A 12,364-nucleotide genomic window follows, 5' to 3' on the forward strand; every position below is an offset into this window, starting at 1 on the left:
CTCTACAGTGACTTTTAAATGATACTAAAAGATAATTATAATCCTTAAATAATTGTCTAAATAGACTAGCATTTATGTAATGTATAGGATATTTTAAGGTTTTTTAAAATTTTCATTTACTGCCAATCACGCAAACAAGAGTCATATCATTTTGATAGAATAACAAAGCGCCTAATTCAATCTTCTTGAACATTAATTGATATGTTTGTAGCAGAGTTTCCAGTTAATTACCTGTCTTTTCTGTTTAATTTTGAGATTAAAGTCTGCTTCTCCTCTAGTCTTGCCTGCCAGTGTCCTACATCTATCTATGACCTTCATCTTGCTTAATTGAGGGAAAAAGAACATTTTAGCAAAGCATTTCCTACCCTTGTACTTATTTAATATATTCATGTTTTCTGATTCATCTTTCCTTTTATAATTAGAAATTAAAAGTCATATTAAGCATGCAGAGATAGTGAAGTAAATGTCTCCATTCTAAAAAACATTTCGTTCAAGCCTGAAGTTTTCTTGCCTGCACCAGATCTTTACTTGTTCTTCGAATCTCTCTAAAGATTCTTAAACAGCTGTAGTTATCTGCAACCTTTCAACAGATGTTGCTCAGGTTATTTTGAGAATCTTTTAAATTTCCAACTGGATTTTTTTCTGAAAATTGATGTTGTACTTTATTCATACCATGTTTATATCTAAATAGATTCCCAGGTCTACTAGATTCTGCTTCTCTTAATTGTGTAATCTGAGCTGTACGAAGAACCTGAAGGCATGTAAAGACCTACCAAAGGCAAAAACAAAACAAAACAAAACAAAACAGCCTAGTTAATGGCATTGCCAAGGATTTGAACTCAGGCATGTGAACTTCCAGAAGGAACATGTTACTCCATAAATAACATGGAGGCCACTGAAGTCACTTCCTTTCAATTAAGGGATCTGGCTCACAATTCTTTACATGTTATTCTTTTCACTTGAAGAATATGTGATCTTTCCTATTTTTAAATTCAGTTTCATTCATTCAACATTTATTGAGGATCTGTGGTATATGATTAGGGTGCCATTGAAGGAAAGTAAAAGTACAAACCTGTTTTCTGCTTTCATTCTGACTCTTTTTTTTCCCCATTAAATATTTAATAAAGAACTTACACCAAATAAAAGGAATTGCTTTGCTTTTTGAAAACAATATTTTGCTGTTCTTTAATCAGAATGAGTTGGTAATTACATTAAACAATAAAAAGCAGTCTTAATAAACATATACCTCATTTGATTCTACAAATAAAATGTTATTTTCTAAATAACTCAAAAAATAAAAATAGCTAAAAATATCCTTTAGCCTCTCTTCCCTATTCAGGACTGTATCACACTCTATCTGAAACCCACATATTTTGTTTTAAATCATTTTTATATTTCCATTCCCTTTGTGTTATCTTCTTTCTCTTTTAAATAACAATTATTTTCTGCTTTCTTTTCTTTGATCGGGCAAACAAAAACTCAGAGGAAAAACAAGAGAATCAGTTTTAAAGCACCTACACCTGGTTTCAATATAGTGCCCCCCCCCACCAAAGGACTGGATATTATTCTGTTGCCAGCCTGTGATTGAAAGGGAGAGAACCTGCAAGAGCGTAATACATGATATATAATACTGATGACAACACACTAAATCAACAGTAAAAGCTCCTACATGATAAATGTTTTTAACAATGGTATAAAAGGATTAGAGTATTGGTTAAGATGATGATGATCACAGAAAATATAGGCATGAATAAAATGTCCAAAAATACAAATTCCTGATCCATTTTTAGGCTGGTTAATCATGGTGTGGTAGAGATCTGGGAGCCAGACTACCAGGGCTCAACTAGCTATATCACTTTGTGGCTCTGAGAATTAGGGAAAGTTACTTAATTTTTCTGCACTTCAGTTTCCTTATTTATTGAATGGGGATAAGAGTATCTGAAAACTCATAATGTTGCTACCCAGTTCCAGGCACTGTTGACTCTGATTGAAATAGATTGCATGATCTTTCCAGAAATTTAATTCTTTATCATTCATCTTTCTGCCTCTTAGAATTCAAGACTAATTTGTAGATTTTCTCTACTCATTCACTTTTATCACCTGAAAAGTCTGGTCCTGGTCCTGCCAATCACATCTGTCCACTTAGGGTTTTTCAAACCTCACTCTAGAGAAATGATTCTTATTCTTTGATATTCTGGAGCCCTGAGTTAAATGGGGTTAATGGATTTTTTTTTTTTTTTTTTAGGACAGTCTTTCTAATACACATGGCCTCACCAACTCCTAGACAACCTCTCTCCACCCCTTAAACTTCTCCCAACACCTTACTCTTTTTGTTAATCACATCTCCAGAAAGTAGGACTGCTTTTAACAGTGGATATTCACTGATCTCAAAAGGATAAATATATACATATATATGACAGGTGCAAAGACAATGGGCTAGAAAGCCTGCTTTAGCTTCTTTGGGAACAAAAGGATATTTGCTATTTTTCTTTTTTTCTATTAAAGCCCTGGCTTGACCTATTTTTTTCCCCCTCTATTCAAAGTTAAGCCTAGAAATAATACATTTTATTTTTTAGTTAAAAACAAGAATAGGAAAAGGCCTCATTTAGTAATGAAGAGAACATAACCTTTATTCAATGCAAAGGGCACTGATCCTATATTTATCTGTGTGCCAAATAGCCCTCTAAGCTTTAAAAACTAATTATAGGAGGACACTGTGACTTTTCAGTCTTTTTGGCACATGCCATGCTCTATGGTACTCTAATGTATTAAATCAAGGCTCTCTGTCAACTCTATTGCGTTGGAATAGCAATGAAGTGTTCTCTCCTACTTACATTTGCTTTGAACTTCTAATCAGGATAGGGAATATGACAGATTAAGAGGAAAGACTCAATCACATGCAAAACAAAATAGACCTACAAAATGTTTTTCTTCTGTTAAAGCAAAATATAATTTGTTTTCAACTATGCCTACATGCAAAAATGTGGACAAATCTTTCAGGCATAATGTTCAACAAAGTGAACCAGGCATATGATTAAATTTATATAAAATCTGAGGACAATCAAAATTAAACTATGGTGATAAAGGTCAGAATAGTGGTTACCTTGAGGGCAGGCCTCCTGGTGGGCTAAAAAAGTTCTGTATTTTGATCTGGGAGATATTACATAGGTATAATCACACATAATACTTCATTTAGTTATACAGTAACGATTACACTTTACTTCATGTATAACTTACAAAAATTAAAGAATATATGTATAATTTTCTCTGCCTTCAAATTTAAGATGTAAAGTGATATAATTCAGTGAGCAAAACAAGAGTGAAGAAATCTAGGACCTTAATTAACTCTTCTAAACTAGAAGCATGAAGTGGTATGTGAAAGTTCATCTCTTTGGATCAACACTCTTTTTTCTGGAATAGGACTAGAAACTCTTCCATCTAAGTCTAAGGTACTGAAGACAACTAATAAAACTGATTGAAAATGTCTTTGCAGGCATAAAATACAATTATACAATTAGGCAGTGATATCATAAAAGGCAAGGAACCACAGGAAGAAGACTTACACTGATTTAAAGTAACATAAGTTGGGAAAAACAATCTATCCTCTAGCAATTGCTTCTAATCAACTATTAAGGTTATAGATATGATGAAATGAGTAATCAAGAAGGAGTGGGAAGGTGCTTACCCAGACATCTTAAATCTGGCAGTGGGAAAATGATGGTAATACTGAGAAAGAGTAGTGCCTGTGGCCTGACCTCTGTCCTAAGGTCTGTTTAATTATTTCTACTTAGGGCTCCAATCAATCATGTCAATCATTCTTTACCTCTCTTGATGGAAAAAAATCATGAGGCTATTCTCTCTGCTACTATTGCCATGACAATGTCATCTAAATTAAGGGGACATTTAGAGAACAGGTATAGAAAATTTAATTTAACAGTTTATGAATACTTTCAGATGTTGGGGAAAAAATATATTCAGCACAGTGAAGGTTTTAGAGAACAACATCTGTGTGACTTTAGTATAAGCAAGGCATTCTACATAGGATACGGAATGTCCTATCCATTAAAAAACAGTAAATTTGACTTACTGAAATTTACTATTTATTTATTCACTTGGATAGACAAAAGGCAATAAGAATAAACTTAATTTTAATTTGACAAAGTGTTAACTCCATTACTTTTTCTTACTTTCCAAAGCTCTAAAATGACAGAGGTGAAATGTTTCACTATGGATAGACATCCATATGAAAATGAGTAGCTTCATCAAATTAGGCTACATTTTCATGGCTAAGTAAATAAATTGTAGAGGTAAATTTTGAGTGATAAAGTGGAGATACTTTACTCTTTTCGAAACAAGCAGGAAGCAATCGGAAATGATACAATGTATATGAACAAATATGGGAAGCACGTTTTTATTTCCTGAAAGTTCAACTAACAGTTCCACGAACGAAAGAACACAGAAGACGTTAAGAACGACTGTGACATATCTGTATGGGCAGAAACTTTTCTTATTAACCGTCATATTTCCAAGGCATGGTACATGATATCGGTACAGAGTTGCTGAATGAATAAATGAATGAATCATATTTGTCCACTAAGAGGGCAGAATGACCGATAGATGAAAGATATTTAGACTCAATTTAGTGATGCTCCAAATTTGATTCACGGCAATCCCTTCCTCCTGAAGTCTTAAGCACAAGACATACTTGATAGGAAATGAGGTGTGGTAGGATGAAGACAGATTTTACTAAATTCAGTTAATTCCAGCTCAAGATTTAGAATGGGCCAAAATTTTGCATAAGAAACAATCAGCTAAACAGGCGTTTGCTTCTCCCTACGTTTAGTGCGAATTAGAAAATAGAGCATTTACCTTATGAAATCTTCTTCATCTTCTCTCTTTGGCCTCAGCTGTTTGGGTTGTGCCATATTAATCCAGTTTGGTAGTGATTTCAAGAGTCTGCTGATATCATCATCTTTTGCCCAAGATGCACTTATGACAAGTTTTTCTTCTGATTGGACGATGCCCCTAAACACAACCAGCAGAAAAGAGATACTTCAGCACATTACTGGGTAGCCAGGTAGCATTTTTCATCTACCTTTGCTGCACGAAAAGATACCTCTCACCCCTCTTTTACTAACATAATCCAATATCAGAGTTGGGGACAGTGACACCTATTAATAGGTCGCATTACTGAGAAAAATCATTTCTAGATTTCATTCTTAGTTTCTTCATTGTTGAGCAATCATGAAAGCTAAAAATACTAATTAGTCCCCATTCAACACAGTTAATCTCATAGGATAAGTAAAAGTGTAAGGTAGGTTTTGGGGGGAATCTTTCAAGGAAGATGTAAAATTAGCTGGGGCAACCATATAAAAGATACTACTAAATGACAACATAACTGACACCTGAAAGGTGACAGAAGTGTTGCAAAGGGTTGTTCTCCGACTTCTTGGTTTAAATTACCAATTAGTTCTACTTGAAGGTGTTTTTTGAACTATGGACGCTCCTCTTTTCAAAGCAAATTAACCATCATAGAGAAACCTTTTGACCCTGATGTCAGGCAGAAAAAGTCATTGATTACTACTCTCTTCAGTGGGCTTTGACTAGTGACCAAGAGTTGACAGGCTTCACATCTTTTAATAGGGCCCATGGGTTGGCTGTTAACACTGCTCTTAGCAGAATGTACCTGTAATGTCATTTTAAATGTTCAATTTCAACTTAATTAAAAAGCTTCTCTTTTTGTTCAACATTTCTGTCCCTAGAGGAAATTTGAATGGTCTAAAAATCTTCATCAGCAACTCCAGGTGGCGGAAGTGACAGTTATTAATGAGGGGGAGCTCATGAGCTGCCTATGTCTCGGAAGCTGACCAAGGCTCCAGGAGGTTTCTCTTGGCTTAAGGGTTATTTTGGGGGGCACTAAACACTTCTAACTATACAATGTCTGCATGGTGTACACCCATGTATGTATCCAGCACACAGTTATGGACAAAAGAAGATGAAGTTAAAAACTTTGACTCAGATGATCTGATCCAAGGTAACATGGTCTCAAGTTGTAGCGTGTAAATATTGCCCTGGTTCTCTGAAATTAAGCCAAAATAAAAAGAGACCCACTAACTCACTATAAGCAAAACTTTTTAACAATAATAACTATGGTCAGCAATACAAAAATCAGACTAGAACCTTCTTCCCTAATCTCTCAAATTACTCTCACTAGGTACCTTCAATTCCCATTTTTTCCTTTTTATTTTCTTGTGTCATTTATGAAATACTTAGGGATTAATGCAACAATCTAACTTTTACCCTTTTAAACTTGAGTGCTGGTGCAATCTCATAGGTTGGTACTACTCATATTTATGATATGCCTTGCCAGATGAAACTTCAATACTCTTTGGCATTCTTCTTTTTTTAAAATCGCTGATCAGCTTCCTCTCCCATTTCCCTCAATGGTTATTTTTTAAACCCTTGCCCTTTATTTATCTTCTCATTGTTTGCCTCTACGTTCTTCCTATCTGGCAGAGAAAGGAGAGGACTCAATTACATACTTTCAAATATTCTACTTCCCATCCCCTATAAAAGTATGCTCAAATCTGTTTCACCCTCATTCATTTCCAGTAACCCCTCTATCTAGGCTTTGGGGGATCATTTCACCCCAATTATCCTTTTTCTTGTAAACCCAGTACAGCGGTCCCCCTTTATCTCTGAGAGAAAAAGAAGAGGACCCATTCGGTTACTCACAATCGACCATGGTCTAGAACCTTAAATGAAAGAATTCCAGGAATACACAATTCATAAGTTTTAAATTGTCTGCCTTTTTAAGTAGTGTGATAAACTCTTATGTTTTCCCATTCCATCCTACCTGGGACAAAAATCATCCTTTTGTCCTGTGTATTCAGGCTGCATACATGCCTTGCCTGTTAAGTCACTTCGTGGCCATCTTCATTATCAGATCCACTATCATACTATCATGGTGCTTGTGTTCAAGGAACCTTTATTTTACTTAATGAATCCAAAGCTCAGAGCTGTGATGTTGGCAACTGGCTTATGCCAAAGAGATAAGCTGCAAAGTGCTTCCTTTAAGTGAAAAGGTTAAAGCTCTAGACTTAAGGGGGAAAAAAAATTGTATGCTGGGGTTGCTAAGATCTGCAGTAAGAGTGGATCTTTTGTTTGTGAAATTGTAAAGAAAAAAGAAATTCATGCTAGTTTTGCTGTTGCACCTCTAACTGCTAAAGTTACGGCCGCAGGGCATGACAAAGTGCTTAGTTAGGATGGAAAGGCATTAGATTTTTAGGTGGAAGACATGAACAGCAAAATGTGTTCCAACAGACAGCAATGCGCCTTGCCAGAAAGCACTGAGCCTAACTGAGGACTTCAGCAGGGGGCCCCTGAAAGGAGTGACACCCAGCCATTTACTGCAAGTCAGGGACAGTTAGATAGACTCAGGAATTGGTTTGGACTAAAAAATATAAAAACAGCTGGAGAGTATTATTGTAATCACTCTATTTTATTATCAGTTACTGTTGTTAATCTCTTAGTGTGCCTAATTGAGAAATTAAACTATGAAAACAGTACATATGGGGTTCAGCATACTGTCTGTGGTTTCAGGCATCCACTGGGGTGTCTTACAAAGTATTCCCTGTGGATAAGAGGAGACTACTGTGTCTCTCTCAATATATTCCCTGAACCCCTAAGGTTTCCTCCTCCCTTCCCCCCACCAAAAAAAAAAAAAATGAAGGAAGGAATCTCTTCTTTGATCCAGCGTTTCTTTCTATGCAACCTCCTTTCTCTCCTTCACAGACACTGTCATTACCTGAGTAGTCTTCACCCTCTAACTTCGTTTTTTTTTTAAATTTATGACATCTGTCTCCCAGATCTACTCTATGATTTAATCCAACATTGCTCTTCAAAAAATTTTCAATTAATATATTTTTCATTTCCAGATTTTCTGTTTAGTTCTTTCACAAATCCACTCCAAAATGTCCTGTTCTTGTATGACGGATTCCATTCCTTTGTCTCTCTGAATATTTAAAAGCAGCGATTTTAAAGTGTCCTTTACGTGGCTCTCTATTTTGTGGTAGTTCTTTGAACGTCAGACGTACTGTTCTGTTCGTTGCATTTCCCTTCTTTTCCCATAATGATTTTTCTCATGTGGTCTGCTATTTTGTTTTGCAAGATCTACCTCAGAGTGTCTTGCCTTTTGCAAGAATCCCACGTTTGCCCTGAGTTTTGGAGATGTCACTCTTAGGTAGTTTGCATGTCTCTCTTCGTGATCCTATGGATTTCACTAGTTCCAAGTTTTTGTTTGCTTGATTTTTTGCTTTTGCTTACAAGTGCAATTTGAGGTCCTTACTTGAGCATGTCACATGAGCGAGATTCACCATATGAGTCAGAAGAGTTATTTTTCTAAAAATTGTACAATCACCTTATTCTCCTTAGAACTTCACTGACCCCAATTCTAAGACCAAGGCAAACTTAGCAAGGCATGAACGTCTACTTTTTCGGCTTCATCTTCTGATGTTGCTTTCCTCCTTTGTCTCTTACTAATGTCCCCAGGACAGCTGAGTCCCCCTTTTTGTGTCTCATCGCCTTTATACCAGAGGTTTTCAACCTTGACTGTACATTTGGATAATCTGGGGAGCTTTAAAAAAACACAACTACATGCCTAGGCCACACCCAAGACCAAGTAAGTCAGAATCTCAGGGGATGGGACCCAGGCATCAGAATTTTAAAGTTTCCCAGGTGATTCCAATGTGAACTCAAGGGCGAGAATCACTTCCTTACATGCAACCTCTACTCTCACTGGTCCTACCATACTGCTTTACAAGTTGGGATCCTACACTGAATGATGAGTTCTCTGAGGACAGAGTTTATTTTCTCATTAGTTTCTGTGCCTGCAGTGCTTAGCACAATATCTGGTATTGGAAAAGTGTGCAAGAACTGAACTGGAGATAAAAATAAGTCCTCTTCAGCTTTAGGAGTCTAGATAACTCATTAAACTAAAACCAGTTTAGTGGTTTTCCTTCACTTCTTCTCTCTTCTCTGTACTAAATGACTTAGGTGAGCTATCAAGCCATTTAGCTTTTTGACCAAATTATGGATCACTCTACTAGGCTTTCACCACGACTTTCTGAATTCAATACAAATCAGAATAACGAATACAAGTGTGTCCACCTCTGAAATAAAATTCAACATAAAAAAGTCCCGACTCAAAATGAATAAGCTAATGGTTATTGACAAGCCTTCCCCTTCTACTCTGCTTATTCCTAGGTGGCCGATTATTGGAAAGTCTCCTTGAAGTCTTACTTTCTCTGTGAAGGATTTGTTGACTATGTCAGCCTAAAGTAGTCGCTCCCTTTCGAAAGCTTTCGGAAAAAAAAAACAACCCCCCTTTTATACTTAACACCTACAACTTTACAATTAGAACTTTGTCCCACATGATGGGCTGGGCGAACTATGGCCTATTGGTCCAATCTGCCCCATCAGCTGACTTTGTATGCCCTGTAAAGCTATGAAGAGTGTTGACATTCTAAAATGTTTTTTTTTTTTAATTGAAAGAGTAATATTTTGTGACATGTACAAATTATATAAATTTTAGGTTTCAGTGTCTATATCTAGAAAAAATTTTGGGTGGTTCAATTTCTTTTATACCCACATTACAGGCCAGATTATGCTCCATAGAGTTAAAAGTCCAAATACAACTCGGTTTTCCAGCATCTGAATCTTTGAGCCCATCCATGCTGGCCTACATCTGTCCCAGGGTTCAGTAAACAGTCTGGGTCTGCAGGAGTGAGATGGTATTGCATATTTTGGGGATCTAGAATTTTTAATTTTAGCACTAGATGCAATGAAAATAATTAGCTTAGCGGGATACTATGTTAAAGGTACTCACATTATTTACTTATGCATTTTTGGAAGACTGGTTTAATTCAATAATTCAGTATTACTGCCTTTGCTAATATTCATAGATCTTGTCTTATTTTAAAAAATATATATATAATCCAAATTAATTAACTTGCTATCTATATACTGCCCTCAACAATAAATTATTGATTCATATTGGAATGAACATCAATTCCAAATATTCTAAGTGGAAATACTGGCATTGATGAGAAACATACAATTACCATAAATGGAATTTTCCATTCAAATGACAAAGTTTCCATCCTGACCAACTACATCTATTAGTTTGTAATTTTGCGATAAACTGGATTGTGTGGGCTACAAAATTCCAGAACATATCCAAATTGCCTCAAAAAAGGAGAGCTAAATCTCCAACAATTATTCCACAAGATGAGTAGGGTTAATTACCACTACTAGAACCAGAATCTACTAATTAATTCACAGCTCAATGGGCTATAGACAGAGCCATCTGTGTAACTATTTGTACCCGTTCCCAGGAGCAAGAGGAAAGTAGGTGTACCTCTTGGAGCAGGTGATAAGGCTGCCATGAGAAGGGTCCATCCTCTAGACACAGCTGAGTAAATTTCATTCGGAAAACATCTGCTGGTGTCGACTAGCTCTGATGAGCATTGCTTCCTCTTCGGAACAGTTGGAAAGTGCAAGTGTGCCTGGTCCCTGGACACAGCTGGGGTGCTGCGTCTTTCATTAGGTAAACAACCAGGGGCAGGTGGGGCTAATTGGATTCAACCGTTTGGTGACAGCCGGGGCATGATGTTTACTTTCCCAGACTGAATCTTTCAGACACTTCGAAAACCAGGAGCCAAGCTAGACAAATGGACCCTGGACAAGGTTAGTCCACATTAAGCTGCTGTAGTCACTTTTGACGGAAAGAATGGACCTGCAGTTGGCCGCACTGCAGTGCGATGTCCAGTCGCAGAGAAATAAGGACAATGAGAGATGCCAAAAAGAAAAAGCTGGTACTATGCTGCTGATTACAACAAAATAAACACGAATTCAATACACAATATCTCTTAAGGTAAGATGTAGCGGAATAAATAGGAAAAGAGCAGAGAAACGTCTGATAACTCTGGAGACGGTTCACAGGAAACAGGCAAATAAGCAGCTGAACGTGCATGAAGCTTGCAAAGGTTTCCCCGGGACGTGCCCTTGGTTCTTTTGAGATTCAAGGTTAGCTTGCTGGCCAAGGCAGCAAGGCGAGCTCAACTAGGCTCTCATTCCCGCAGGACCGTGGCCACACAGGAAACCAGAAGCGCTTCATGAGCCATCATGGGCCCCGGTCTCTAGTCTCTGCCATTAGCACAATGGGGCCACTACCTTCTCCAAACGCTTTGATCATGGAAGAGGTCAGGTCAGCCTCCTCATCACAATCTACACAGCACTCTTTTACTTCACAGGGGCCGTTTTCAAATCTCCCCTTTTCTGCACAATCCTACCCAGCCACATGTCCACTCTGGTCATTTTGGTTTCTCAACCTTCTCCCCACCCATCATGCTGGACATGCTACCCTACTGCTCATTTGTCCTGTTCAGGAATTTCCTCGATTCATTCGTCAGATGTACTGAGGGCCAACAAGGTGTCCAGCCCTATGCCAGACCTGGGTTCTGCTATCGGTGAATTCAAGTTTATCCCTCTGTCACTCTGTCTTCATGCTCTGGTGTGAGTTCTCGGCCTTCTATGGAGAAGTGAAAGGTGCACTCTGAGGATGGACCTTACCTTTAAAAAAAAATGCCTGTGCCTTACGTCAATTGAGCCTCTAAGATTAGAAGGTGTCTTCTTTGTGTTCTCTACCAGCCCCAACACAATGCAAGACAGGCGTTCCCTCTTCCCCTCCAAAAAAATGATTAATAAACTAATGCTAAGTTGAATGGACAGAAACTTTAAAAAGCTGTGACTGCCCATTATAAAATGACTTCTTTGAGACACAAGCTGCTGGTTGCACCTCAGGACAGAGGGCAGCAGAGGGGGAGAAGCTCTCAGCTTGGGAGCAGCAGACTCATGGACCAACTGCCTCATTGCTAAGGCAGCGCTGCGGTGTAGACAATTCACAGCTGAGTTTTCCTTTAAGCCCCAAGGGGCGTGACTAATTCGGGCAAAGACTTCTAGTCTTCATTTCCCTTTTGGGAAACCTCTCTTTATCCAAAGCATGTGATATGACATCATCGTACAGTACAGCCTTTCTCTCCAGAGGGCAGTGCTCACAGAAAGGTGACATGTTTCTGACCTTTCCCCAGATCTCTAAACTCCCAGTGGATGCTCAGGCTCTCACAGGAAACTTGGAAAACAAGCCAGCTCTCAGCAGAGGGCATTGTGAGCTTATGGATTTGATCATTTCCGTAAAAGATATCTGCTGTGAAAGAATCAGATTGCAATGTTTCCCTGCTCCCTTCCTCCTTCCCCAGTGTTATATCATTTTGGATCATTTGAATTGTATATGGCTTTCTATTTA

The 12,364-nt window shown here is 37.7% G+C and overlaps 1 protein-coding gene across 1 annotated transcript in view; it reads right to left on the reverse strand.

Annotated features, from left to right (window-relative positions):
- Window positions 1-12,364, reverse strand: part of EXOC4 (exocyst complex component 4) — a 632,532-nt gene that overhangs the window by 114,399 nt on the left and 505,769 nt on the right. The window contains exon 13 of the mRNA XM_016148762.2: window positions 4,870-5,025. Within this exon, the coding sequence (XP_016004248.1) occupies window positions 4,870-5,025 (156 nt within the window). The remainder of the gene's footprint in view (window positions 1-4,869; window positions 5,026-12,364) is intronic.

Source organism: Rousettus aegyptiacus, unplaced genomic scaffold, assembly GCF_014176215.1.
Source record: "Rousettus aegyptiacus isolate mRouAeg1 unplaced genomic scaffold, mRouAeg1.p scaffold_m13_p_13, whole genome shotgun sequence".
Lineage (NCBI taxonomy): Eukaryota > Metazoa > Chordata > Mammalia > Chiroptera > Pteropodidae > Rousettus > Rousettus aegyptiacus.